This window comes from Rutilus rutilus, assembly GCF_951802725.1.
Source record: "Rutilus rutilus genome assembly, chromosome: 2".
NCBI classification, from domain to species: Eukaryota; Metazoa; Chordata; class Actinopteri; order Cypriniformes; family Leuciscidae; genus Rutilus; species Rutilus rutilus.
The window spans coordinates 54,693,843-54,721,664 of record NC_140210.1 but is presented as its reverse complement, the minus strand read 5'-3'; the positions used below and the strand labels follow the sequence as shown (position 1 = coordinate 54,721,664).

Here is a 27,822-nt window from a genome sequence, read left to right as displayed (position 1 = left end):
ATGGGTCAAAGATTTATTTGTACACGATGGCGTTTAGCGAATATTACAGTTTGTGCAAAATAAACATGAGGGTAGAAGGTAACATCGAGTCTGATGCCATGTTGGATCCATAGATATAAACAAACTGCTTCGGTGTCGTCATCGTCTTGCTGCTCCCTCCCCGTTCTGTGACTGGTTCCCTTTTTCAGGGGAAAATCTGGTCCATGGTGTCCAGACTGCCTAGCAGCGTGAATAAAATCGCGCTGCGAGCAAGGCAGTATGGGGAAACCCAGGCTAGGTAATTTATGTTATTGTTTTTAATTGTGAAACTAAATTTGTTTATTCACAAATTCTGTGAGATACTTCTGTGGAATCTTTTTGGATTGTGAGATTATGAGTTATGAATATGTTTTGAGTTTTGAATAGATTGTTTAAAAGAAAATAAGATTTGAAATGTTACAGATAGTACACTGCTTTAATAAAACACTTTAAGCTGAAAAACAATTGCTTTATCTTCTTATTTGTTTAGCGTATTAAAAGCGTAACCCAGTATACAAGCCTCTAAAAATCATGGTAGTTCCTCTACCAAAGAAATGTTGCACTTAAAGAAATTTATAGATTCACATAAGTGTATTGACTGCTGTAAATATATAGCAGGTTAACTAGTTAAATTTGTAACTGAGACGGTCATGTCACTTTCATAAGAATGGCACTTCCTTTGCTGAATATGGATGCTTGTGTCTTCACTGTTTCTTGATGGACATCTGAAGAACTTCCTGTACTGCTGCCTGACCTGGACAAGAATGAGAAGAGAAATAGTTTTAATTTCTGGTTAAAAAAACAAAAACACAGAACATGTCCAGGTTATTTTTCAAGAATTTTTCAAGAATAGAAGATGAGAAATGAAAAATGAACTTAACCCTTTAGAACCTGAAGCTAAAATATAGGTGTTTTTCACATATTTAGATTTTTTGACTGTACAATTCTAAAACAATGTGCTATCTTAATGTGCAAGGTGTCATCTTTTTCAGAAAAATATAACCTTTCAATAAATGGCAGTTATTGACCATTATTGTGTGTGGTGAGTTTGTAAATAGAATTTAAATAGACAAAAATAAAAAAAACGAGAATGAATTTACTGATTTTTATTTAGAAAAAAAAAAACAGAAAAAAATCAAGGACGAAAGAAACTAACAATTTAAAGTTGAAAGATGAACTATAATACATACAAGTCTTTTTTGTGACATTGGGTGGCACAGTTTTCATTTAGGACACTTTTTTTCATACACGCACACATACAAATACACGCATTCATAGGCACGCACACATACACATGCACTCACTACATGCTTAGATACGTGAAAGAGTAACGGCCATCTGCTTCCCAAGTTTCATTAAAAATCATCCCAATCCCCTCTTCTGCTGTCTAACACTTCTTTCGCCATGTATTTGTTTGTTTCTTTTATTATGTTATGCAATCCAAAACACTCTAACCTGCTGCTCGTCGTATCTCTCTGTTCAAATCCTCCTTCCCGCGCGAAAGCATGAAATTACGTAATAAGCCATATATTGCCGAAAAGCGTATGTTATCTACTGTCAGGGGCAATTTGAATGGTTTTGATAGTGCAAACGGTTGAAGAGTTACGGTCAAATGAATACAGCTTGCTGGTATGTGTCGGTGGCGACACAGACGGTTCTAAAGGGTTAAAGGGTTAGTTCACCCCAAAATGAAAATTAGCCCATGATTTACTCACCCTTAAGTCATCCTAGGTGTATATGACATTCTTCTTTCAGACGAATACAATCAGAGTTTAAAGTATAATAGTTGATCCAGTTACAAGCTTTATAATGGCAGTGAATGGCCGTTTCGGTGAAAGAGTGACCCTTGACCTGACGTGCAACGTAATGACGAACACGGAGATCGAGCAAAACAAAACACCAGTCACAAATTAGTTTAAAAAGACAATTTTTTGAGAGAAAATATGAGAGGAGCTTGAGTTTGTTGCCCAGCCCTGTTTGTTTGAACCGTGAGAGGCGTCAAAGCTTACGCCGCTCCTACATCTACATCATACATGCGTCACTGGTTACTCTTTTGGTGCAAGTCGACTTGCGTACGGCCGTCTGCCGGAAGCTAGTTGTTTTAGTCGATATATTTTTCTCACACAAACACATCGCTTCACTTCAGAAGGCCTTTATTACTGTACGTACACACCGCGGCCGACTTGAGCTTCCAAAGTTACCGGAAGTCATTCATTTTCAATGGAAGCTGGCTTGTTAACAGAAACGGCCATTCACTGCCATTATAAAGCTTGGAAGAGCCAGGACATTTTTTTAATATATCTCTGATTGTATTCATCTCAAAGAAGAATGTCATATACACCTAGGATGACTTGAGGGCGAGTAAATCATGGGCTAATTTTCATTTTTGGGAACTAACCCTTTAATATAAAGTAGGTGAGAGATGATTTTCTGGTAGACTGTCTGTACTGATGTCTGACCTGATCATTGAGGACACAATAGACCAGGAACATGAAGGTTCCCTGCTGGGAGTTCAAGATCAGGAAGGGGATCTCCAGCTCCTTCCAGAAACCCAGAATCCAGGAGCAACCAAGAACCACAAACTGAGCCAGTGTTTTAAATGTCATATTCCTGCAGAGAAAGATGGAGAGTTAATATATATTTATTGATTATATTGTTGTGGAAAATCTGCAATTATCCTGTTATAAGTATGACTTTTTGTCTGTAGAACACTTCTGTATTGTAATCAACCACACTTGAAACTTGTTTAAGAAAGTGATTTATGAAGAAAAACTCTGCAATTGTTATTGTACACATTTGACTTTACCTAACCTGTATGGAAGTAAAATAATGTCAAATGTTTTTGAAATAAAAAGCCTGTTGAATTGCACTACTTGAAAGAAAATAGGCATTGCATTAACCATGCTTGCATTTTAATGCATTGTATTTTTAGGGCTTGCATTTTTATGGGCTGAAATTCAACATGGTTGAATATTTAAGCTGTGAATATTTCAATTAAAAACATTTCAAACACCTTTTCATTATTAAAAATTCAATAATCCATATTCACCTTTCATATTTCACTTCCAAAATATTCAAACTGTTTAAAAAAACAACCTATAATATTCAACAGGCAATTTTCGGTCCATTTTATTTCGCTTTGCAAATTCACTTCCACAAATTCAGTGGTTCAAATTCGACAGTTAATTCAACATTGACATCCAGGAACTGCAGGAAAAGCAGTAGATTACCAAGCATACTCTCCATCTGCTGTTAGTCGACCTCACCATCAGATGGTGCAAAAGCGCTTATTGTTGACGAAGACATTCATTCATAAAATGGAAATGATTATGTGTCATTATATGCGGAAAAGATGATAAACACACAAAAGCTGTGTTTATGTTTCATTCAATAACTTCATTGTTACTTTCCCTGTGTATTCTACATGTCATCAGCTTTCTCTACCATGAACAGGATTATAATCGGTTCCCTCAATACCTCATACTCAAGGATTCACCTTCCGTTGGGACAAAACGCTTAACACATACAGTGATATGAAAGACCAATCTTGCACCTTATTGGGGATGTAGGCTGTAGGCTATATAGGCTACAGGCAAGAAGATGGACTCAGAATATGAACTTAACGCACAAAGTTTCATGCTGAGCGTTTTGTGATATACTGGCATAAAATCAACACTTGATCAATTAATACTAACACTTTCTATTCTATTCTATTCTCTTCTATTCTCTCTCTCTCTCTCTCTCTCTCTCTCTCTCTCTCTATATATATATATATATATATATATAGTATGCCTACGTGTATTGCATTAGCTTAAACTGTCATAGCACTTGCATATTGTTGTCCTATTGTTAGTTTAACTGTAAATCGCTTCGTCTGCTAAATGACTAAATGTAAAATTGGCTTGACTTTGGACATTCGCACATTTAGGGACCGTCTCTAAAGTTGCATACAACATTGGCATACACGTTTCTAACTTCAATAACAAACTTAAATTTATTTGAATAAATATCAAAAATCCAAAGGGTGCGCATTATGCCTGACACTACATGAACACGTTACAGTTGGTTTTATGACTGTACGTCGTTCTATTCAAATGCTATCGGAGTTAGAAACGTGTATACCAATGTCGTATACACTTTAGAGACGGTCCCTAAATGTGCGAATGTCCAACGTCAAGCCGTCTTTATGCCAGTCTATCACTGGGAAACGCTCAGCTTTGCGCGTTATTCTGAGTCCATCTGCTTGCCTGCGAGTTTGGTCTTTTATATCACTGTAATTAGTCCATTAAGATACGTTAAGCGTTTTATATGTCCAGCAGGGGAATCCTGAAGTATTGAGGGAAACCCATAGCCTGCATGCAGCACATCGCCACAATATAAAGTTAAGGCAACTAAACAACCAAGAAAAATATATGTCAACCTCAAAAATGTAACACTGGATCTGTACATCCGCATCGGGGAATAACATTATAATCTCGTTCACGGTAGAGAAAGATGCATGTAGGCTACACAGGAAAAGTAACCATGAAGGCACTGAATTTAACATAAAACAGCCGTCATAATAATCACAAATACATTGCTGTAAATGAGTTTTATGAATGAATGACTTGCTCTAATTTTGCTGGTCTTCATCAACAACAAGCGCTTTTGCACCATCTGATGGTGAGGTCGACTAACAGCAGATGGAGAGTATGCTCGGCAATCTACTGCTTTTCCTGCAGTTCCTGGATGCCAATGTTGAATTTACTGTCGAATTTGAACCACTGATTTTGTGGAAGCGAATTTGCAAAGCGAAATAAAACGGACCGAAAATTGCATGTTGAATATTATAGGTTGTATTTTTAAACAGTTTGAATATTTTGGAAGTGAAATATGAAAGGTGAATATGGATTTTTGAATTTTTAATAATGAAAAGGTGTTTGAAATGTTTTTAATTGAAATATTCACAGCTTAAATATTCAACCATGCTGAATTTCAGCCCATAAAAATGCAAGCCCTAAAAATATAATGCATTAAAATGCAAGCATGGTTAATGCAATGCCTATTTTTTTCAAGTAGTGCAATTCAACAGGCTTTTTATTTCAAAAACATTTGACATTATTTTACTTCCATAACCTGAGAATAATCAAAATAAGGTTAAAGGTAGATATGCAGCATATAACAATATATATACATATTTCATGGAGTGTTCAAATCATATTGTTTGTTACTTGGTTCGTTTCATATGTGAAACTTCAGCGTTCAGATTTTTCAAGGTGGAGGTCAGACTGATGATGATGTAGATGAAGAGAATCATGTTTAACTGCACAGTAAGAGAAACAACAGGAATTAATCTTTAATCACTTTTCCTTTTAACACAAAATCATGATGAGAAATGTGCTTACTGCTAGTATGACGCAAACAGGTCCCTGAAAACTCCAGATAAAGCCTTTATCCATTTTAATCCAGCACCTGTTTAGATGAAGACAAATAATTAAATGAACAAACATGAAGGATGAAGGTGTTGATCTCTGAGTCTCTCAAACTAAACTCACTGTTCACTTCCGTAGCCTTTAGGATTCACCCCAGCAGACACAGCCACCACAACCAGAGCAACCGTATATCCAATCACACACAGGAATCCACTGCTAAGCACCCCCCTCCTTTTGGAGCTGATCTGTGATAGGTTCTTCACACAGATGAAGAGCAGCACAGCTTCAATGAACATCCACACAAAGCCGGAGAGAAAGAGGAAGTGCAGCACACCTGATATCACGGCACACAACACCTGGAGATCATGAGAGACGGTTATGATGATTCTCAGTGAGACTGTGCTGAGCTGTAGGGCTCCTTCATCATTCTCACCTGATGAGGGCGTATGAGTCTCAGGAACTGTTGTGTGAGCAGGAACAGAAGGTGAGCCAACAGAAGACTCACGCAGAGGTTGATTCGAGCCACATTATTCACTCCAGGACTCCACTGACAAAGGGCAAAGGTCAACAGGGCCAAACTGAAGAACACCAGCCCCACGATCACACACACCAAATTCAACACGTCCAGCTTTGAGTCGCTCTGAGGAAACATGTCAGAGTACATGAGTGCCAAATCTGTGCTGTTCTTCAATGCTCACTATAAATGTTCTCGTACCTCTGATGGGTGGCTGGTTTGCATGATGAGAGCGAATGTGGACAGATGAGCACAGGAACACACAGTGTAGCTGCTGTTGGTCTCTAAAACAGAACAGCCATCTACAATCCACTCGCTGATGTTCCAGTACACACAGGACAGAGGACTGCCGGGCTCAAACACCTGCAAAAAGAAGAAAGAACATGCAGAAAATAGTATAACTCTGAATATTAGATGCTTTCAGATGTTCATCAGTTCTCAGGTTGGACAAAAACACATTTCAGTCTCTCACGCTGATGTGTTTGAGGGTGAAGTTGACTGGTTTGGTGAGTTTAGTGTTGGTGGTTTTGGGAAGAGTAACTGAGATCACAGTGGACATCATGGTGTTATTCGTGTCATTTGATGTGTTGAAGAAGTCTGGCTTCAGTAAATTCTCCATTGTGTTATAACTCATGAAAGCCACAGCAGCTGATCCTGTGTGACAGAAACAGAAGAAACTTGTACTGAACACATTAAAACCTTTAGTTAAATGTGGTTTAGTGATATATCTTCTAAAAATGTATTATTTAAAATGTTGTATTAAAACACATCTCACATACTTGTTTCATTGTTGTTCTTGGCGATCCCAATGAGATCGATGTCCACAGAAGAATTTGTCGTGACAAGTCGAGGGATTTTATCTAAGGTGACACTGGGTCCAACCATGAAGACTTCAACCTCTGATTTAGAAAATAAGCAGTTATGTTTTGTTTTTTGTTTTTATTAAAGTTGATTCAATCTGCACAAATGTGCAAAAAACAAAACAATAAAAAGACTAAAATAAAATAACTATTTCATCTAATTACTAGTTTGAACTAAATTAGTTAAATTAAGTCAAGCTGGTAATGCTGTTTGTGGAGTTGTTTAATCCTCTTCTGCTGAGATCTTGAGAGATGTAATGTCTTCTTTTATCTTTAGTTGATTCATCTTAGGGTAGGGGAGACCGGGGACAGTTGCAACAGGGGATGGTTGCAACATGTCATTTTTCTCCAATCAGAAACAGGCTAGAGTGATGATACTCATACTGCACATGCACAGTTAGACCCTTCCCCCACCAAGAAGACAGTAGATATATTCAGCATCTGCTGCTGCATTTATTGAATAAAACTTGTTTTGGAGGTATGAAAGTAATTTTTTTCATGAGATGTATTTTTGTCATACAGTCCTGACATTTTGTATGAATTAATTAAAACTGTCAAAGTCAGTGTGTCATGGCTGATAGGTTTGGGGACAGTTGCAACAAGTTATAAATTGCATGTTTATTAAAAGTTTGTTGCATTGCAAATTGTTCAATTCTTCCTGTCTGGCACTGAAATATGGAGAGATTGAATAGCATCTGTAACACCTGCACACTGAATATATGTAGACCTATGTTCTACACATAAACAAACAAAACTCAATAACTGTTATTTGATAAATATCACTAAATAAATAAATAATAGGCTACGATAATATTATTGAAATAAATAATACTATAATATTATAGTAGGCCTAAAACAGTTAATATTTTCAGAATTCTATATGCTCATTGAGACAAAAAGCTAAAGTTAATTAGTGAAATTTAAAGTAATTTTAACATGTTGCAACCGTCCCATGGTTGTGTTGCAACTGTCCCCTGGGTTGGGGTCAGTTGCAACATCTGGCTTCTTCCAATTAAATAAATACTGTGAACGATATGTCATATATAATCATCTTTATATGGTATGGGTATCTAGCAGACAGATGCAAGTTTAATACACTGCTCAAAAAAATAAAGGGAACACTTTTTAATCAGAGAATAGCATCAAGTCAGTTAAACTCCTGGGATATTGATCTGGTCAGTTAAGTAACAGAGGGGGTTGGTAATCAGTTTCAGCTGCTTTAGTGTTAATGACATTAACAGCAGGTCCACTAGATGGGCAACAGTGAGACAACCCCCAAAACAGGAATGGTTTTACAGGTGGAGGCCACTGACATTTTTTCCCTACTCATCTTTTCGGACTGTTTTTCACCAGTTTTGCATTTGGCTAGGGTCAGTGTCACTACTGGTAGCATGAGGCGATACCTGGACCCTACAGAGGTTGCGCAGGCAGTCCAGCTCCTTCAGGATGGCTCATCAATACGTGCCATTGCCAGAAGGTTTGCTGTGTCTCCCAGCACAGTCTCAAGAGCATGGAGGAGATTCCAGGAAGACAGACAGCTACTCTAGGAGAGCTGGACAGGGCCGTAGAAGGTCCTTAACCCATCAGCAGGACCGGTATCTGCTCCTTTGTGCGAGGAGGAACATGATGAGCACTGCCAGAGCCCTACAAAATGACCTCCAGCAGGCCACTGGTGTGAATGTCTCTGACCAAACAATCAGAAACAGACTTCATGAGGGTGGCCTGAGGGGCCGACGTCCTCTAGTGGGCCCTGTGCTCACTGCCCAGCACCAGGGAGCTCGATTGGCATTTCCCATTGAACACCAGAATTGGCAGGTCCGTCACTGGTGCCCTGTGGTTTTCACAAATGAGAGCAGGTTCACCCTGAGCACGTGACAGACAGGAAAGGGTCTGGAGAAGCCGTGGAGAATGTTATGCTGCCTGTAACATCGTTCAGCATGACCGGTTTGGTGGTGGGTCAGTGATGGTCTGGGGAGGCATATCCATGGAGGGTCGCATAGACCTCTGCAGGCTAGACAATGGCACCCTGACTGCCATTAGGTATTGGGATGAAATCCTTGGATCCATTGTCAGACCCTATGCTGGTGCAGTGGGTCCTGGGTTCCTCCTGGTGCACAACAATGCCCGGCCTCATGTGGCGAGAGCATGCAGGCAGTTCCTGGAGGATGAAGGAATGATACCATTGAAGGGCCACCACGCTCACCTGACCTACATCCAATAGAACACCTCTGGGACATTGTGTTTCGGTCCATCTGACATCACCTGGTTGCACCTCAGACTGTCCAGGAGCTCAGTGATGCGCTGGTCCAGATCTGGGAGGAAATACCCCAGGACACCATCCGTCGTCTCATTAGGAGCATGCCCCGACGTTGTCAGGCATGCATACAAGCACGTGGGGGCCATACAAACTACTGAGTACCATTTTGAGTTGCTGCAATGAAATTTCAGCAAAATTGACAAGCCTGCTGCATCATTTTTTCACTCAGATTTCCGGAGTGTCTTTGAATTCAATCCTCTGTAGGTTGATCATTTTCATTTCCATCAAACGATGTGGCATCCTTTCGTTCATAACACATTACCCAGTCCATATTAGTATAGATATCCAGCATTATCTTTTTCCCCATTGAGATCTGATGTGTTTTCAAAGTGTTCCTTTAATTTTTTTGAGCAGTGTATATCCAAATTGGGTTGGTCTAGTCCCAATAGTCTCTGAGTAACTGAGAGAAATGCAAAAAGTGTTGCAACTGTCCCCGGTCTCCCCTACGTTTAAGTTTTCAAAACTTTGCATTTTCAGGCACCCAAACTGACTCTTTGTTGTCGTGGAAACGAACGGCCAAAAATTATAAAAAGTTTTACGTTTTTAGCCGAGCCCAGGACTCTGATAGTGGGGGACTCCATAATCAGAAACATTAGCAGCAGGGATACAACTACGTGCTGCCTTCCACAAGCAACAACTTCTGATGTAAACAGGGAACTTCAGAACATTCTGATGAAACATAAGACTGCAAATCGACTCATCATTCATGTGGGGAAGAATGATATTCATAAAGAGCAGTCAGAACGCCTTAAGAAGGATTTCAATTGAACTTTTTTAAACACTTAAAAGACTGAAAGTTCAAACATTCATCAGTGGACCACTCCCAGCAAGAGGAACAAACAGGTTTTCACGGTTGCTTGGGCTAAATACATGGCTGCAAAAAACCTGCAATATAAAAGGAGTAAACTTCATTGACAATTTCAATCTTTTCTGGAGTCAGAGACAACTTTTTCATCGGGATGGCCATCACCCAAACAAACTTGGTTCAAGAGTGTTAAAGGACAATATCTACTTCTCCCTCAATCATCCTTCTGCAGTGTGTGCCAATCCACTCAATCTGAACGGTACACACACACCTGGACACAGTATGAATGACCACAGGACTTTACTTCAGCAGCAAAATGGACATGCGTTTGACATATCACATAAGGACAATGATAACACCACTCCGCCACAACAACCTCTGCTCATGCACCCAGTCTCAGCTGAGCCCTGCCCACAGAGCTCCCCACAGACAGACATATTAGAACTGCTCCAAGATTCAGCACCCAAGGACATCTTCCTGGAAAACAGCCAGGGAAGCCAGGACAGCATATCACAGCCTCCGATAACACCAGAGCAACAGCCCCTTTCACCAGACACTTTTTCCCTCTCTCCAGCATCGCCACTTCTCTGCTTCTCACAGAAAATGGAAGAACTGGTGTATGCTGGAACCAAACTATCCCACTCTTTTGCTGCAAGCCCCCAGATACCAACCAAAAAACGGCAGGCACCTCAACCACCAAAGCCTGCGGGCCCAGCTCGCCCTCCCCCATCCTCCTGTGAGAGCTCTTCGGCCTCTGCCACAACGCCAGGGCCCACACCCTCCTCCATCTGCTCGAGGTGAACCAAAAACAACTGATACCAGCTCTTAGTGATATGTGTCGGGTCTCCGCTCTGATAACAGTAACTTTCTCAAATGTTTACAGAACAAGCGGGAACCCAGTGTGCCTGTATCGTTCTTTATTGCTGTTCTATTACAAGATAGAAAGTCTAAGGCCTTCAATAGCCGTACAGCAAACCCAACTAATCTGGTGCCTATTACACGTCAAACTAAGATTGATGTGGGGACAAAAAGTAAGACTGTTAAGTTAGCACTTTTAAACATTCGCTCACTTAAAAATAAATCACTTCTAGTCAACGACTTAATAACCACAAACAACCTGGATTTTATGCTTCTAAATGAAACCTGGCTAGAAGACAGCTGCAGTGCAACAGTCCTCAATGAAACAGGCCCTCCTAACTTTACTTTTATGAGTGTCTGCAGAGCTGTTAAGAGAGGTGGGGGTCTAGCTGCTCTTTTTAAAGATATCTATCAATGTAAGCAAATATCATTTGGGAATTACCCTTCTTTCGAATATCTGGGTATTGTGTTAAAAGGTGCTCCACGCATTTTACTTACCATTATTTACAGGCCTCCAAAATACTCTCCAACCTTTGCTGAGGACTTTACAGAACTGTTATCAACAATTACCTCAGAGTTTGACTGTTTTGCCATTGCTGGAGATTTTAACATCCACATAGATAGTGCAGAAAACAATATGGCAAAAGAAATCAAAACTGTTTAAAAAACTTTTGATCTGACTCAGCATGTACATGGACCCACACACAATCGTGGACACACTCTAGATTTACTTATCAGTAAGGGTCTACATTTCATCGATTGTTATTAAGGATGTAGCACTGTCTGATCATTTCTGTATTTTCACTGAAGCTAGATCTGTGTGTGTCAAGAAGAGATGCTTAAATGAGAACACTAGTGTACTATTTATGAAGGCTATATCCTTAACGCCAAGCATGTCTGCAGACTCTGTTGATTTTCTCCTTGATTCTTTTAACTCAAAAGTTAAAAGTGTAATTGATGATATTGCTCCTGTTAAAGTCAGGAAGAAGAGTGGCAGACAAAAAGCACCTTGGAGAAACTCAACAGCAGTGCAAAATATGAAAAGACAATGCAGAAAAGCAGAGCGCATGTGGCGGAAGACAAAACTTGTAGTCCATTATAACATCTACAAAGACAGCCTTCATGCTTTCAATATGGAACTAGGCAAAGCTAGACAGACTTTCTTCTCAAATATTATAAACAGCAATTTAAACAACACATGCACTCTTTTTGCTACTGTAGAGAGACTGACAACCCCCCCAAGCCAGATTCCCAGTGAAATGCTCTCAGACAGCAAGTGCAGTGAGTTTGTAATAATATCAGAAAGGTGATCAGCACATCCTTGAGTTGCACTGAGGTCAGACAGATCAAACCACCTGAGAAAGTAGTTACTATGTCTGATTTCAAAGAAATTGATGGCAAAATTTTGGAAGAAACCGTACAGCACCTTAAAACATCAACCTGCACTCTTGACACACTTCCCACATCTTTTTTCAAAAGTGTGTTAAACAGTTTAGAAGCAGATCTTCTAGAAGTGGTAAATGCCTCACTTCACTCTGGGAGTTTTCCAAACTCCCTGAAAACTGCAGTTGTCAAGCCCCTCCTGAAAAAGAGCAATCTGGATAAGACCATATTAAGCAATTATAGACCGACCTCAAATCTTCCTTTCATAGGCAAGATCATTGAAAAAGTTGTCTTCAATCAGCTGAACAAATTCTTATGCTCGAATGGATACTTTGACAATTTTCAATCTGGTTTCTGACCGCACCACAGCACAGAGACAGCGCTCATAAAGATAATAAACGATATTCGCTTAAATACTGATTCAGGCAAATTATCAGTGCTGGTGCTACTCGACCTCAGTGCTGCATTTGACACTGTCGATCATAACATACTTCTGGACAGGCTGGAAAACTGGGTGGGGCTTTCTGGGACAGTCCTAAAATGGTTCAGGTCATACTTAGATGGGAGAGGTTATTATGTGAGTATAGGAGACCATAAGTCTGAGTGGACATCCATGACATGCAGAGTCCCTCAAGGCTCAATTCTTGCGCCACTCCTGTTCAACCTGTATATGCTCCCAATGAGACAAATAATGAGAAAGAACCAAATTGCTTACCACAGCTATGCAGACGACACACAGCCCTATCGCCTAACGATTACAGCCCCATTGACTCCCTGTGCCAATGCATTGATGAAGTCAACAGTTGGATGTGTCAAAACTTTCTTCAGTTAAACAAAGACAAAACTGAAGTCATTGCATTTGGAAACAAAGATGAAGTTCTCAAGGTGAACGGATACCTTCACTCTAGGGGTCAAACAACTAAACATCAAGTCAGGAATCTTGGTGTGACACTAGAGTCAGACCTTAGTTTCAGTAGTCATGTCAAAGCAATAATTAAATCTGCATGCAAGAATTAGATGCTTTGTTTCCAGACAAGACTTAGAGAAACTTGTGCATGCTTTCATCACCAGCAGGGTGGATTATTGTAATGGACTCCTCACTGGCCTTCCCAAAAAGACCATAAGACAGTTGCAGCTCATACAGAACGCTGCCGCCAGGATTCTGAGCAGAACCAGAAAATATGAACATATTACACCAGTCCTCAGGTCTTTACACTGGCTCCCAGTTAGATTTAGGATTGATTTTAAAGTATTATTACTGGTATATAAATCATTCAATGGCCTAGGACCTCAATATATTGCAGATATGCTCACTGAATATAAACCCAACAGATCACTCAGATAATTAGGATCATATCAGCTAGAAATACCAAGGGTTCACTCTAAGCATGGTGAGTCCGCTTTTAGCTATTATGCCAGCCGCAGCTGGAACCAGCTTCCAGATGTGCTCCTACTGTAGTCACTTTCAAATCCAGACTCAAAACACATCTGTTTAGCTATGCATTTACTGAATGAGCACTGTGCCACTGTTTGTCCGACTGTTTGTACTGTACTGTATTTTATTTTTCTAAACTGTTTTAATTATTCATATTTCTTTTTATTATTTTAATTTCTTCTATGTAAAGCACTTTGAATTGTCATTGTGTATGAAATGTGCTATATAAATAAACTTGCCTTGCCTTGCCTTGAAAACGGTGTCGTGTAAACAGATCCTAAGGCTGTGGCTGAAGATATGATTGAATGCTCAATCATATCTTAATTAATCACTTAATTATCTCATTAACTTTAACACTTTTAACACTCTTTAGATTGGGACAATATGTACTCTGAGCAGTGTTGATTTAACTCTGTGTGCCTGTAACGTTGTAGTAATCATGAAAACATTGATTAGCTTGTTCAGGTGTGTTTGATTCGTTTTGGAGCTAAACTCCAGGAAAGTGGATCTCGTGGTCCAGAGTTGAGAACCCCTGCGCTAGACTATATAAACTATATCATATATAAGCTCAGTTTCATCATCAATAATAACAGTTTTTTATATAAACTATATCATATATAAGCTCATTTTCATCATCAATAATAACAGTTTCTCCACTCACCAACAGCAGCAAGAGTAAAATTGACTCTGTCATGTGTGTCTGTCGGCTTCACCAATGTAGAGATGAGTTTCTCGTTGGTTTTTAACACACGGTTTCCGTTGGAGGCTAGTACAGCTGGTCTGAATGATGATGAAGACTCTGAAATCTCTCCTGAAGCGTTGAGGACCATATTCAAAATATCGGTCACATTCTAATTTATTGATCAGAAAAAATATATATATATACTGTAAATGTAAATGTAAATATATTAAGAAAGCCAATTAATCACACCTGCAATGTCAATAATGTAACTGACAATTACATTTGATTTGATTATTTTATATGTATATAAAAAAAAAATCTCTTGAAGACTTACAGTCAAAGGAAGCTCTTGCGCTGTAATGTTCTCGATCTGCTCTAGAAGATTTTGAAGCTTTTCAGTCTGACTCTGAAATCAAAATTGAGAAGACAGAATTTGACGATGTGTGAGTGATGACTCTAACCGGGTATGCTGAGTGCCTCTGAAATGAAACACAGACACTGTTTTTGAACAAATTTCTTTAACAAATGATTCAATGACATATTTTTTTTAAACATTTGTCGCCACCTACTGGTGGAAATAAAAACACTTTTCCAAAGGTGCTTTTCTGTATTTTGCTCGCTACAGTGGACAGTGTTTGTATCCAAACCAGTGCCGACCCGAGCCTTTTGGGGGCCCTAAACAGAATTTGATTTGGGGGCCCCCTCCCACAACGCGGAGTCACCTGTGCTTGACGATTAATGACACAAATATTACGCTATAATGTTACATTATAAATTAATACAATGAGGTTACACACACCGCTATGAGGCGCCACGTAGGATTTAAATCAAACTTCGCTTATCAATACATACATAACACACGTGCATATACACCTATAAATTACTCGCATATACATGTATACTATTGGATGTTCAAAATACATATATGAAATACACGTGCACACTAATATGAAATCCATACCAATACATATTATGTTAGTCATGAATGCATATACACTTGTGAATAACTTGCATATACATATAAACTTGACGCACGCATACACCTATAAAAACTCGCATAAACATATAAACTTCCATGCATATACACCTATAAACACTCGCATATACATATAAACTTCCATGCATACACCTATAAACACTCGCACATACATATAAACTTCCATGCATATACACCTATAAACACTCGCACATACATATATACTTCCATGCATATACACCTATAAACACTCGCTCATACATATAAACTTCCATGCATATACACCTATAAACACTCGCACATACATATAAACTCGATGCACGCATTCACATCCATAAAACACTCGCGCATACATACAAAATAAAACGTGGATGCATGCTTTGTGTATATATGAATATGCGAGTGATTTCATATGTGGATGTGCGTGAACTTTTCAGTGCAAACGGAAGGCATTTCAGTGTAACCGGAAGGCATTTGTGCGTACACGGAATTAACCTGCCTTTTTGATAGTTTGGTTTCCAATTTGAAATGAAATAAGCATAAACGAGAAAACGGCCCCTTTATTCGTTCTTTCGTAAAAAAAAAAATAAATGCCTAAAGCCTCTTACGTTGTTGATTTATATTTCAAACAAGAATTCGACATTTGCTCGCAATGTTTTTCTTCCAAAAACCTCATCATTCTGCAGGACAATTGTCTATTACAGTATACAACACAGATAGAAGGGTGCCAATAAATCTGTGGTGATATACAACACGCTGTAAGAAAAGTTTAATTCCATCACACTGTAAAGTGTTTTTAGATATTAGCCTACATATAGATTACAAATACCAAAGATTTTACATATAAACTGGGTCAGCATACTGTTAATTACAGTTAGTACCATGGGAAGTATAGGGGTGCTGATGTGACCCCTGGAGTGGAGCCCATGAAGAAATATGGTTGGGGATAAAAGTTCACACAAACAAAACCAAAAAATTGTGGTGTTTAGCCTATAGGCATATATATTACGTGTGTTTGTTTTTATTTATGCTGTATTATAAAATACCCATATTATAACAAATAAATAAAATATATTTGGAAATTGCCCTTTAAAACGAAGGCTCAGTTTGTGGTTCACAATTGTTTGATTAAAAACAACAAAAACAATAAAACAAAGACAAAGTCACTTATATCAAACACTTTTTAATAGATTTTTTTTTGTTAACAGAAGATATCTAGCACCTTTAATTGCCTCCGCTATCATCCTGTCAATCATCTGTCTCATTCTCGCGGGTCGCGGATATGATTACAGTTTCAGTAAAAATGTATTTCACCATCATCGGTACCCACCCTCAGGCGATTGGCATTAAAGTATTTGCAATCACCATCCCGTGTCAAAACGGAGCGTCTAAAAGAAAAGTTCTGACTGCTGACTGGACATTGGTCAGTGAGCCTCTCCCGCTCGGCGCTGTCAAGCGGATTTAACTCCGCACAGCTAAATAAAACAGGCTGGTGGCAGACTAATAATTAATATTTCTGATGTAATGATTTCTGTGAAACGTGTAAAGTTGCACAGAAGAAAGCCCAATAGGACCTGCCCTGTACAGTTTAAGAATCTGTAGCCATAGTAGAGGACTATTATTTTGTTGAACAGACCCGAGCGACAACTGATGACGTCACATGCTCAGACTTGCTTGACCAATCGGCGGAAGGGGGTGTGTCAGGCCGCCCACATGTGGAAAACGAATTTTGAAGTAATTTATTCCGGTTTTTGCCTGTGAACTAAAAAACGAAAAATCAAGCCGAAATCTCGTTTTTTTTTTTTTGCTTTTTTTTTTTGTTTTTTTTTTACGAAAAAACGAATAAAGGGGCCGTTTTCTCGTTTATGCTTATTTCATTTCAAATTGGAAAACAAACTATCAAAATGACACAAATGACTTTTACACTGAAATGCCTTCCGGTTACACTGAAATGCCTTCCGTTTGCACTGAAAAGTTCACGCACATCCACATATGAAATCACTCGCATATTCATATATACACAAAGCATGCATCCACGTTTTATTTTGTATGTGCGAGTGTTTATAGGTGTATATGCATGGAAGTTGTATGTGCGAGTGTTTATAGGTGTATATGCATGGAGGTTTATATGTATGAGCGAGTGTTTATAGGTGTATGCATGGAAGCTTATATGTATATGCGAGTGTTTATAGGTGTATATGCATGGAAGTTTATATGTTTATGCGAGTATTTATAGGTGTATGCATGCCTCAAGTTTATATGTATATGCAAGTTATTCACATATGCATTCATGACTAACATAATATGTATTGGTATGGATTTCATATTAGTGTGCACGTGTATTTCATATATGTATTTTGAACATCCAATAGTATACATGTATATGCGTGTAATTTATAGGTGTATATACACGTGTGTTATGCATGATAAGCGAAGTTTGATTTAAATCCTACATGGCGCCTCATACACCGCGCCTCACACACACACACCATATTCCAGCATTGCAATCTTGATATCGCAGCCTGTTCATTAGCCGTAATAAATATATAATAATAAAATAGTCAACCAAACAAAATTACACTGCTCTGTTTAAATAGTCAGTAGTACAATTTGTACCATTCACAGTAAGCACCGCTCCACTGTGATGTTTCCAAGCACATTTTTGCATGTGAAGAGGATGATTTTTTTTCCGTCAATATTGGAACGTGAGTGAAGTACAAAGAAGCCTATAATAAAGAATAGTTTACCATCCAAATACATCGCGAATGTTGAAACATTGTGATTCTAATGAGAGAGATACGTGAGCCCAACGCCGCTTACTTTTACTTTCGCTTTAAATTATTTAGTTTTGGCTTGTTTATAGTTACTTTTTTATTCTTGTTCTGTTCTGAATACCATTAAATTTAAAGGATAAATCATTGATTTAAATGTCAATCATCAATCACTGATCAAACATTACCGTGACTTTGTGCACGAATTGTCTGCACGCGAGGTTATGCGCATGACTCAAACACTGGCAGACACAGCAGCAGTTGTAGGCAGGTATATTGATCATGAAATCAGAAATTTACTTGTCTTGAATTATTCATTCATTCATTCATTCATGTCACTTGTTTATGTTAATTAATTTGTAAAAAATCAAGCAGCCACTTAGTTCGCTTATGCCTCGGGCCGGCCCTGATCCAAACTAACAAACTTTTGTCACAGAAGTACTGTAATAAAAGTATATGTTTGTACAGGTTACGGACAGTTATGTATTTCCAACATTTTATTATGCAAGCTTTATGTTACTCCTCAAATAACAAGAGAATTTGTAGTAATTTATAGTGTTAATTAATTAGCGAGTCCACAAACTCATTCTTTCAATTGGCTTTTGTATGCAGAGTATTCACAGCTTATATGGACTGAATGCCCCATAAACCATCAGCAATTATTAGAAAAGCACATTCATATTTCAGATTACACACATATCTAAAATGCACATGTTATTGCACTGCTTCAGTTTGGGCTATTATTGATAGGAGTTGTGAGTCTCTACAACTTCAATTTCAGAAACTTAACTTACGTTGCGTCCTTCCAGCAGTGTTCTATTTATACCTGCAATGACAGAAATCAGCATGAAGACAATAATATAATAAACTGCAAAACTTAAAAAAAAATACTATTTTATTAAGCAGCAATTTCAGCAAGATTGTGGATTCAGCAAGATTTCAGTGGTGCGTACCTCCTTCTGCGTACCCCCTCTCTTCCACTTAGACTTGAGTCATACCTTTTCCATTAAGGGACAATATTTGCCCCCTAAATGTATTTCCCAGTGCTTTTTTTTACCTTAATGAATAACTTTATGAAATAAAAAATGTTTTCAATGAAAAATGTTCAATAGAGCAACATGCAATGACAGAAAAACAAAGTGATACTTTGAAATATTAAACTAAAACCAGTAAGTCACTGTCTTCTCAATGAGCGAGTCATTGAGTCATTCTTACATTCAGTAACAAAGCAACTAGCTGTATTTATAAATGAATCATTGAATGATTGACTCACAATTCTTTTCAAAGCTGCAGAATTGTTTACGAAACACCGGTGTGTGCTGTAGTTCTGCTTTTCTCTTTCGTTGGAACTATTATTTCGTTGCAAAATAGAGTAAGTACTGACAGTACTGTGTTTAAAATACACGTTTTGTTTGTTGACCTGTTGTATGATAATCAATGTCACGTTTGCCATCGTGTGGATATTTGGGAGCAATTGCATTCTTGCTAATTATCAACATTAAATACAACAACTCGCACAAGGTGTTTTTGCATCAAAGAAAGTTTGAGTCTTAAATCTCTCACTCTGTGTCTATATTTGTTCTTCATGTGAGTACGTACTAAATCCCCACTTTTGGTGCGTTGTCGAGAACGGCAGTAATGTAGCGCAGCAATACTCTGCAGGCAATCTGTCATATGCTCGCTGCCTGTCACTTATCACTTATTAACAGATAAGTAGGAGTCAAAATGAAAGAAAGATTCAATTTGTGAAATATTGATCCAACACACAAAAAAAGTACAATATTGGAAAATCAACCATGTGACCATGTGAGAAGAATGACCAGAAATTGACCTATCGGTAAGCTCCGCCCCCCTTAGTTACGGTTGCTAACTCGAACAAACAAACGGAGTGGCTAACTGTCTTACAATTAGTGGTGGGCGATACTGCAAATTTCGGTATCAATCCGATACCAAGTAAATACAGGGCCAGTATCGCCGATATCGATATCGATACCGATACCAATACTTTTTCATTTTAAAAGCATGCATTTGAACTTGTATGCACATTCCTGAGCAGTGTGTCATGATTTATGAGGTGAATGCATCATTAATATGCTAAATATGAATACGTTTTCATGACTACTAAATATTTTGTGATTTGTGCTCTCAACTCGCCTGTAATTAGTCAGTGACTTTTAGAAAACTACCCTAAGTATAATACTAGCCTACTAGTACTAGCCTACTGTTCAAAAGTTTGGGGTCTGTAAGATTTTTAATTCTCTTCTGCATTTATTTGATCAAAAATACAGTAAAAACTGTAATATTACAATTTAACATAGGCTATCTATGTTTTCTATGTCATAGTAAACTGTAATTTATTCATGTGATCAAAGCTGAATTTCTGACATCATTACTCCAGTCTTGATGATAATTCATTTTAATATGCTGATTTGCTGCTCAGGAAACAATTTGTTGAATTGTTGAAAACAATTTCATATTTTTGTGTAAACCATGATACATTTTATGCTTTAAAGTTGAAAGAACAGCATTTATATGAAGTAGATTTTTTTTTTAACAGTGTAAAACCCCTTGAATGTGTTGTAAAGTTTTTCTTTCTTCAAAGCAGACCAGGAGACGTTGGGATCACGTTCAAACAGAAGAGTTTCTTTATTTGAGCGCGGCTGCGGTTTCGTCCAACATAATCTAACTCTAATACAGTATGCATTGTAGTTATATACATTCCAAGGGGGAGGGATTACATAGAGGTGGAGACTCTGAACAAAGCATGCAAATGAAGTAGGAACACACCCTACTCTGAGTCCAATTGAATTAGCATAACTATTCACATGCTGATACTGGCCAGGAACTCCAATTCCAAGAGCCATCCCAGAGCCATTAAAGACAAAAGGTGAAAGTAAATCAACCTAACGATTCAACATCTGGGCTCCGAAAGGTGAGAATCAAGTGATCTGACTCATTTAAAACACAATAGAGAAAACAGGTCTGGCAGGAAAGGAGACTCTTGCTGGAGACTCAATAATCATCTGAAATCAGTCTACTAAACTTTATCAGTTTATATACTATTGCAGTGGAAAAACTAAATTAAACATTTAATAAAAATGTAATCCAACACTTCCCCCTTTGAGAGTTCTAATAACTCTCACAAAAATACAAATTTATACACTTAAATGTCACTTTTGATCAATTTAATGCATCGATCCTTGTTGAATAAAAATATTAATTTCATTAAAAAAATCTTACTGACGTCAACATTTTGAACCGTTATGTACACTTTTGGTTTGTTTTATTGCGCAATAACTCCCGATTGTTTCTCTGTCATCTAAGCAAGGCTTCGTTTCCCAAACGCACTGGGCCTGTGAGCTCAGCGAAGCACCAGCATCGAATGCTCTCTGTGATTGATTGGTTTCGTCTTGTATCCAGATGACTAGGAGAAAAAGTTCTATCCTACACAATTATCCTACACACACACATATTGCACACTGAACGGCATTATAGAGAAAATAATTGTGCCTTATGAGATCAATGCACGGTGTTGTCATTCATAAAAGGACATCATAGGGGAGACCGGGGACAGTTGCAACACTTTTTGCATTTCTCTCAGTTACTCAGAGACTATTGGGACTAGATCAACCAAATTTGTATATATTAAACTTGCATCTGTCTGCTAATTACTCCATTCCATTTAAAGATGATTACATATGACATATCGTTCACAGTATTTATTTGAATGGAAGAAGTCAGATGTTGCAACTGACCCCGACCCAGGGGACAGTTGCAACACAACCATGGGACAGTTGCAACATGTTAAAAAATACCTTAAATTTCACTAATTAATTTTAGCTTTTTGTCTCAATGAGCATATATAATTCTGAAAATATTAACTGTTTCAGGCCTACTATAATATTATAGTATTATTTATTTCTATAATAATATTATTGTAGCCTATTATTTATTTATTTAGTGATATTTATCAAATAAAAGTTGTTGAGTTTTGTTTGTTTATGTGTAGCACATAGGCCTACATATATTCAGTGTGCAGGTGTTACAGATGCTATTCAATCTCTCCATATTTCAGTGCCAGACAGGAAGAATTAAACAATTTGCAATGCAACAAACTTTTATTAAACATGCAATTTATAACTTGTTGCAACTGTCCCCAAACATATCAGCCATGACACACTGACTTTGACACATGCTAACTATGTCACTTAGAAGTCAACAAAACAATAATTCAAACTAAGTAAGTTTTGATTAATTCATACAAAATGTCAGGACTGTATGACAAAATTACAACTCATGAAAAAATGTACTTTCAAACCTCCAAAACAAGTTTTGTTCAATAAATGAAGCAGCAGATGCTGAATATGTCTACTGTCTTCTTGGTGGGGGGAGGGTCTAACTGTGCATGAGCAGTATGAGTGTCATCACTCTAGCTTGTTTCTGACTGGAGAAAAATGACATGTTGCAACTGTCCCCTGTTGCAACTGACCCCTGTCTCCCCTACCTATTATGAAACAGCGCGTCTGTCGTAACTCCACTGAAATCTCCATGTTAAGCAAGCGTTCACAATATAACATCCATCTGCAGTTTTTACACGTTTTTAAACGTATTACATATGAGAAATATTGATATTCCATCGGATTTTGTATAAAATAATCATCAATCCTATTGTTTTTCAATAATTGCGCACGCAGAGCGATTGTACTATGGAAAAAGCATACGCGATCAGGGCAGTTAGAGTCTCGTGTGTAAAACAAACCCACACATGTTATGATTAATATGATTAATCATATATATTATGATTAAAATGGAATTTTGATTTTGTGATGAAAATTCTCGGTCTGTTTTTTTTTTTTTTTTTTTTGCTACTTCGCCATTTTGAATTTACACATTTCTCATATTTGTGTTATTACTACTATTTGTGTTATTGACCTTTCAGTAATAAAAAAAAAAAAGACTTAAAGGGATACTTCAGGATTTAGCATTAAGCTTTGTAGTAGTAGAAAACCTGTAGTATTTTCGAATTACCATGCTTTCCACCCTCATATCCCCCTGAGACAAGAGATTTAAGTATTTTTTGTCTGGAAAAAATCCTCAGACGACACAAAAATCGTCCTTTTGCGTCATCGGAGGATTTTTTGGCCAGAGGCGAGACTACAGCCAGTAGGAGGAGCAGTCCCGCATGTGTTCAACCCGCCCATAGGGGGATCTCACTCACAGAATGTACACAGAGTGTCAGCCATCTTTCTTTGGAAGCTAAGCTAGCAGGCTCTTGTTCTGTGGAGAAAGCTGAGTAGTAGGGGTTACCATCCTCTTTTTCCCGGACATGTCCGGCTGTCGAGATCGTCCAAAATGTCCGGGATTCAGCTTTTGCTTTCTGCAGTCGCCATTCATTGTTTACATGCACACCTTTTGTTTCAATCTAACTGAATTCATTCCGATTGGTGAATCTGAACATGAACGCTAAACAAGTGATCGCTTGATGTGCGTTTTAGCATTGCTAAGAAAATTCCCGCTCCTCCGTGAGAGATACGAGACCGGTGCGTCTCACAGGTGTCGCTCATCAGTAATCGCGCCACCGGCCTCGCGCCGTTCTCCCTCAGCCTCGTCCTGCTCGCCACAGTAAACACAATGAATGGCGACTGTAGAACGCAGAAGCCGAATCCCGGACATTTTGGGCGATCTCGAAATCCCAGGCAGACTCGTCACGGAGACTCACTAGTAGTCTAGTCTTGTTCTTTAACTGCGCGCTCTTACCGGTAGGCGTGGCTTGGGAGTGGCCTCCTAGGGCAGCGAAGCAAGTGCATTCTGGGAGTTGTTGTCTTTCATCCACATAAGCCAAAAAATACATTTTCTGGCTTTTCTCAGTCTAGAAGGCTCCAAATTCAAAAATAATTTGTCTATAAATATTAATATAATAATTATAATAAATAATAATTAATAATGTCTTCTACATAAATGACCCATTTTAAATACACATTCATCTTTCCAGAGGTGAAGTATCTCTTTAAGATTATTGTGGGAGTATTTTTGTATTTACTAATTACTTATTTTATTTAAATACATTTTCACATCAGTATTTTGTATTTTATTTTGTTACATTTCATGAGCCAGTATTTGTAGTTTGTAACAAAATAGTTTTTGATGTATTTGTGCCCACCTCACCCAGTGCTATTCCAGAGTTACATTTTAACACACATTGTGTGCACAATATACACAACATGTGTCAAAATACCATCAACACATGCTTGTGTGTTGTTTTTTAACACATCTCTTTTTAGAGTGTGTGATTGGGCGACACAGAAACAGCCGTTAATCTCGTAAATTCGATATAAAATAGGTAAGAATATATTTGTTTTCATCATGATTTTTATTAATTGTAGAGCGTTTCATATCTACCAGATAAAATATGTGTATTTATTTCCTCTGCCAACACAAATGTTTTCCCATCAGTAAATAACACATGTATGGTGTCAACTTATCCAGAGCGGGAGAAAAAAAAAAACACATTGTGTGCAAAAATCTACACAACGTGTGTCAAAATGCTATCTACACAGTCACATGTGTTGTTTTTTGACACATCTCTTTTTGCAGTGCGGTGTGTGCTGTAGTTCTGCTTTTCTCTTTCGTTGTAACTATTGTTTCGTTGCAAAATAGAGTAAGAACTGATAGTACTGTGTTTAAAATACACATTTTGTGTTTCAGATTTTGTTGACCTGTTGTATGATAATCAATGTCACGTTTGCCATCGTGTGGATATTTGGGAACAATTGCACTCTTGCTCATTATCAACATTAAATACAACAACTCACACAAGGTGTTTTTGCATCAAAGAAAGTTTGAGTCTTAAATCTCTCACTCTGTGTCTATATTTGTTCTTCATGTGAGTACGTACTAAATCCCCACTTTTGGTGCGTTGTCGAGAACGGCAGTAATGTAGCGCAGCAATACTCTGCACGCAATCTGTCATATGCTCGCTGCCTGTCACTTATCACTTATTAACAGATAAGTAGGAGTCAAAATGAAAGAAAGATTCAATTTGTGAAATATTGATCCAACACAAAAAAAAAGTACAATATTAGAAAATCTGGATTCTGTCCAGTCTCAGCAAACACGACAGACACTAAATCAGGGCAAATGAGAGATTTAATATCCCAAAGTATCTTTATGGCACAGCAGTACTGATGTCCATCCTTAAGTCTGTTATAGTGACAGTAATGGGCTGTTTAGTCCAATGTAAATCATGTCAGCTATGTTTTGTATGTTGTTACACAGCTTTTATTAGCGCTTTACTGATGTCAAGAGTGTGGTGCAAATATAGCGCTGTATGTGTGACCAGCAACACTTGTTAAATACAGTCTTCTAGACTGCAAACAACGAACAAATGATTTTACAATCAGATTTTGATCTTAAAAATAATATCAAATGACTGCATCTTACCGTTACTAATGTTCAGATGTGTCACTGAAATCCACTTGTTCTTGTACTTTTGTCCCGTCTCAACAACTCCACACCAGTATATCCCAGAATCCTCTAGTGTCAGATCAGTGATGGTCACAGTAAAAACTCCTGCAGATTCATCATCCCTCAGAGAGAATCTGCCAGTACTGCTTGTTTCTGATGTAGCTTTGACACCCGATGTCTCACAGAGCGACGGATCGCTTCCTTTGCACATGAACTTGATCTTGTTCTTCAGATCACTGTTATAATGGCAGGTGATGTTCAGATGTTCTCCAGTCACAGCAAACATGTGGAACACTAAATCAGGGCATAAATGAGAGATGTAAGTGTCCCAAATTCTCCTTAATTCTACACTGCATCCTTGAGTCTCTGTTATAGTGACAGTATGGGCTGTTTAGTCTAATGTAAATCATGTCAGCTGTGTTTTGGTGTGAACGGCTTCTCTGTTAACAAAGACTGATATTGGAATAAATATAAAATGAAAAGGTATTTTACAACAGAAAGTCCTGAACTTTTGTGTACAGATAATGTATACTTTGTGTTTTGAATGAGCGATTTCTCCATAACTGAGACAGTGTTGTGTGTGAGGAAGTGATGCGGGTCAGTGTATGTGGTGTGAACACTCGCTTATCATCATCTACAGAGAATACTGTGGTTTCTGTCATCTCGCCTCTTTACATCTTTACACAGGTTTCCCACGCCTTGGTTAACTTCCAATTCAAGGACCTTTCAAGGACTTTCCAGGTCCAAAACCCTCAAATTCAAGGACTTAAATGTGGGAACACATTTGTTGTGTTGAATAACAAATGTTGAGGTTCCATCGTAGTTGTTTTGTGCGCACGTGAACGCCATGGCAACGTACAACACAAAGTGCCTCACGCGGGAAACACTTAACGTAACGCGTAAATGCGCGTAGCTAACATAAATCAAGCAAGTATGCATGGGCCACGAAGTGTTGGCAAAATAACACATTAACGGACCGGAGGAAATAATATGGATGTTTTTTCCAGAAAACTAAATAAACAAAATAAATTCAAGCACTTTCAAGGAACTTTATCTATTATGTTCATTTTTCAAAAACTTTCCAGGGCCTTGAATTTTATTTTTTCAGATTCACAAACTTTCAAGGATTTCAAAGACCCGTGGGAACCCTGCTTACAACACGTGATACAGCGCTCTCTCAGACACACACAGACCTCTCTGATGTTACTGATATATTAGTTATGATTATATATGTTTTACACCATATCTATGTGCACTGTCCACTTCACTCATGCAGAATATTCTGACTTACCAGGTTTAATTTGCAGGTTAATCTCTGTGTATTTATCAGGTTTTCCCAGTCCTGTCCTCACACCACACCAGTATTTGCCTTGATCCTCTGTTCTCAGATCAGTGATGGTGACGGTGAAGATGCGGGTCGTTCTGTCATCGGTCAGAGAGAATCTCCTGTCTTTAGCTGGAGATCCAGATTCAACAGGAATGTCTTTCAATTTATCTTTCACTAGGCTTACTTCACACTCTCCTCTGCAGAGATACTTATTCTGCTCCTCATATCCAGACTCATAGGGACAGCGTATTTCAACTTTTCCTCCTTCATAACCAGTGAAAGTCAAGATCTCCGTCGTCTCACACGCCAAGACTAAAAACATAAGAGAGATAAACTCAGCTCAGAGCGAACATGGACCTGATTGAGAACAGGTGCTGTTTTAGAAAGACCCAGAAACACAGAATAAACTCTTACCAGACATGATGAGCAGGAGAAATATGAGAAGTTTATGATCACAGATCTGGATCATTTTCTGCTTTATCTGTGAGCCGCTGGTGGCCTGTGTTATGAAGAGCTGCTCTCTCTCTCTCTCTCTCTCTCTCTCTCTCTCTCTCTCTCTCTCTCTCTCTCTCTCTCTCTCTCTCTCTCTCTCTCCTCTGTCTCTCTCTCTCACTCACTCACACACACACACTCATTCGCGCACACTCACTCGCGCGCGCACACACACACACACACACACTTTATCTCACTTCCAGTGCGATTGTTGAGCAAGTGTGTCTGGGGAGGTGTGAACGTTTTTTTATTTGTTGTGTGTGAGTGTTAAAGTGTTAAAGTGGTGTGGTGTGAACGTTTTTTATTCTCTTCTTTCTGCTACATTTCAACTAACATTTGTTTTTCTTGCAGGAATGACATTCCTATGCTTTTAAATATTTCCAAACTCTTTGGGGAAAACTTGTGACTCTGAGTGTGTGTGTGTGTGTGTGTGTGTGTGTGTGTGTGTGTGTGTGTGTGTGTGTAAATAAAAATTAGGGGATGTGAAACTAGATAGATTACTAGTTCTC

General features: G+C 38.3%; 1 protein-coding gene across 1 annotated transcript; it reads right to left on the bottom strand.

Annotated features, from left to right (window-relative positions):
* LOC311286295 (adhesion G protein-coupled receptor E4-like) lies at window positions 1–27,458 on the bottom strand. Its single transcript, XM_084402430.1, has 15 exons — window positions 27,236–27,458; window positions 26,786–27,133; window positions 25,471–25,788; window positions 18,825–18,856; window positions 14,618–14,689; window positions 14,263–14,452; window positions 6,723–6,842; window positions 6,416–6,597; window positions 6,145–6,306; window positions 5,863–6,069; window positions 5,553–5,785; window positions 5,403–5,469; window positions 5,229–5,320; window positions 2,478–2,628; window positions 1–772 (listed from the first exon to the last, which is right to left on the bottom strand). Exons 1-15 carry the CDS (start codon window positions 27,288–27,290, stop codon window positions 638–640), a joined length of 2,364 nt encoding a protein of 787 aa, XP_084258556.1. The 5' UTR covers window positions 27,291–27,458; the 3' UTR covers window positions 1–637.
* Between the last annotated feature and the right edge of the window lie 364 nt (window positions 27,459–27,822).

Bases quoted from the DNA above. Each gene is read 5' to 3' on its own strand.
- LOC311286295 (XM_084402430.1), bottom strand. From the start codon at position 27,290: ATGATCCAGATCTGTGATCATAAACTTCTCATATTTCTCCTGCTCATC. The intron at 18,857-25,470 runs GTAAGATGCAGT...CTGTCATTGCAG, and splicing joins ACATCTGAACATTAGTAACG to GTATAAATAGAACACTGCTG. The intron at 2,629-5,228 runs GTAACAAACAAT...CTTTCTCTGCAG, and splicing joins TCACATATGAAACGAACCAA to GAATATGACATTTAAAACAC.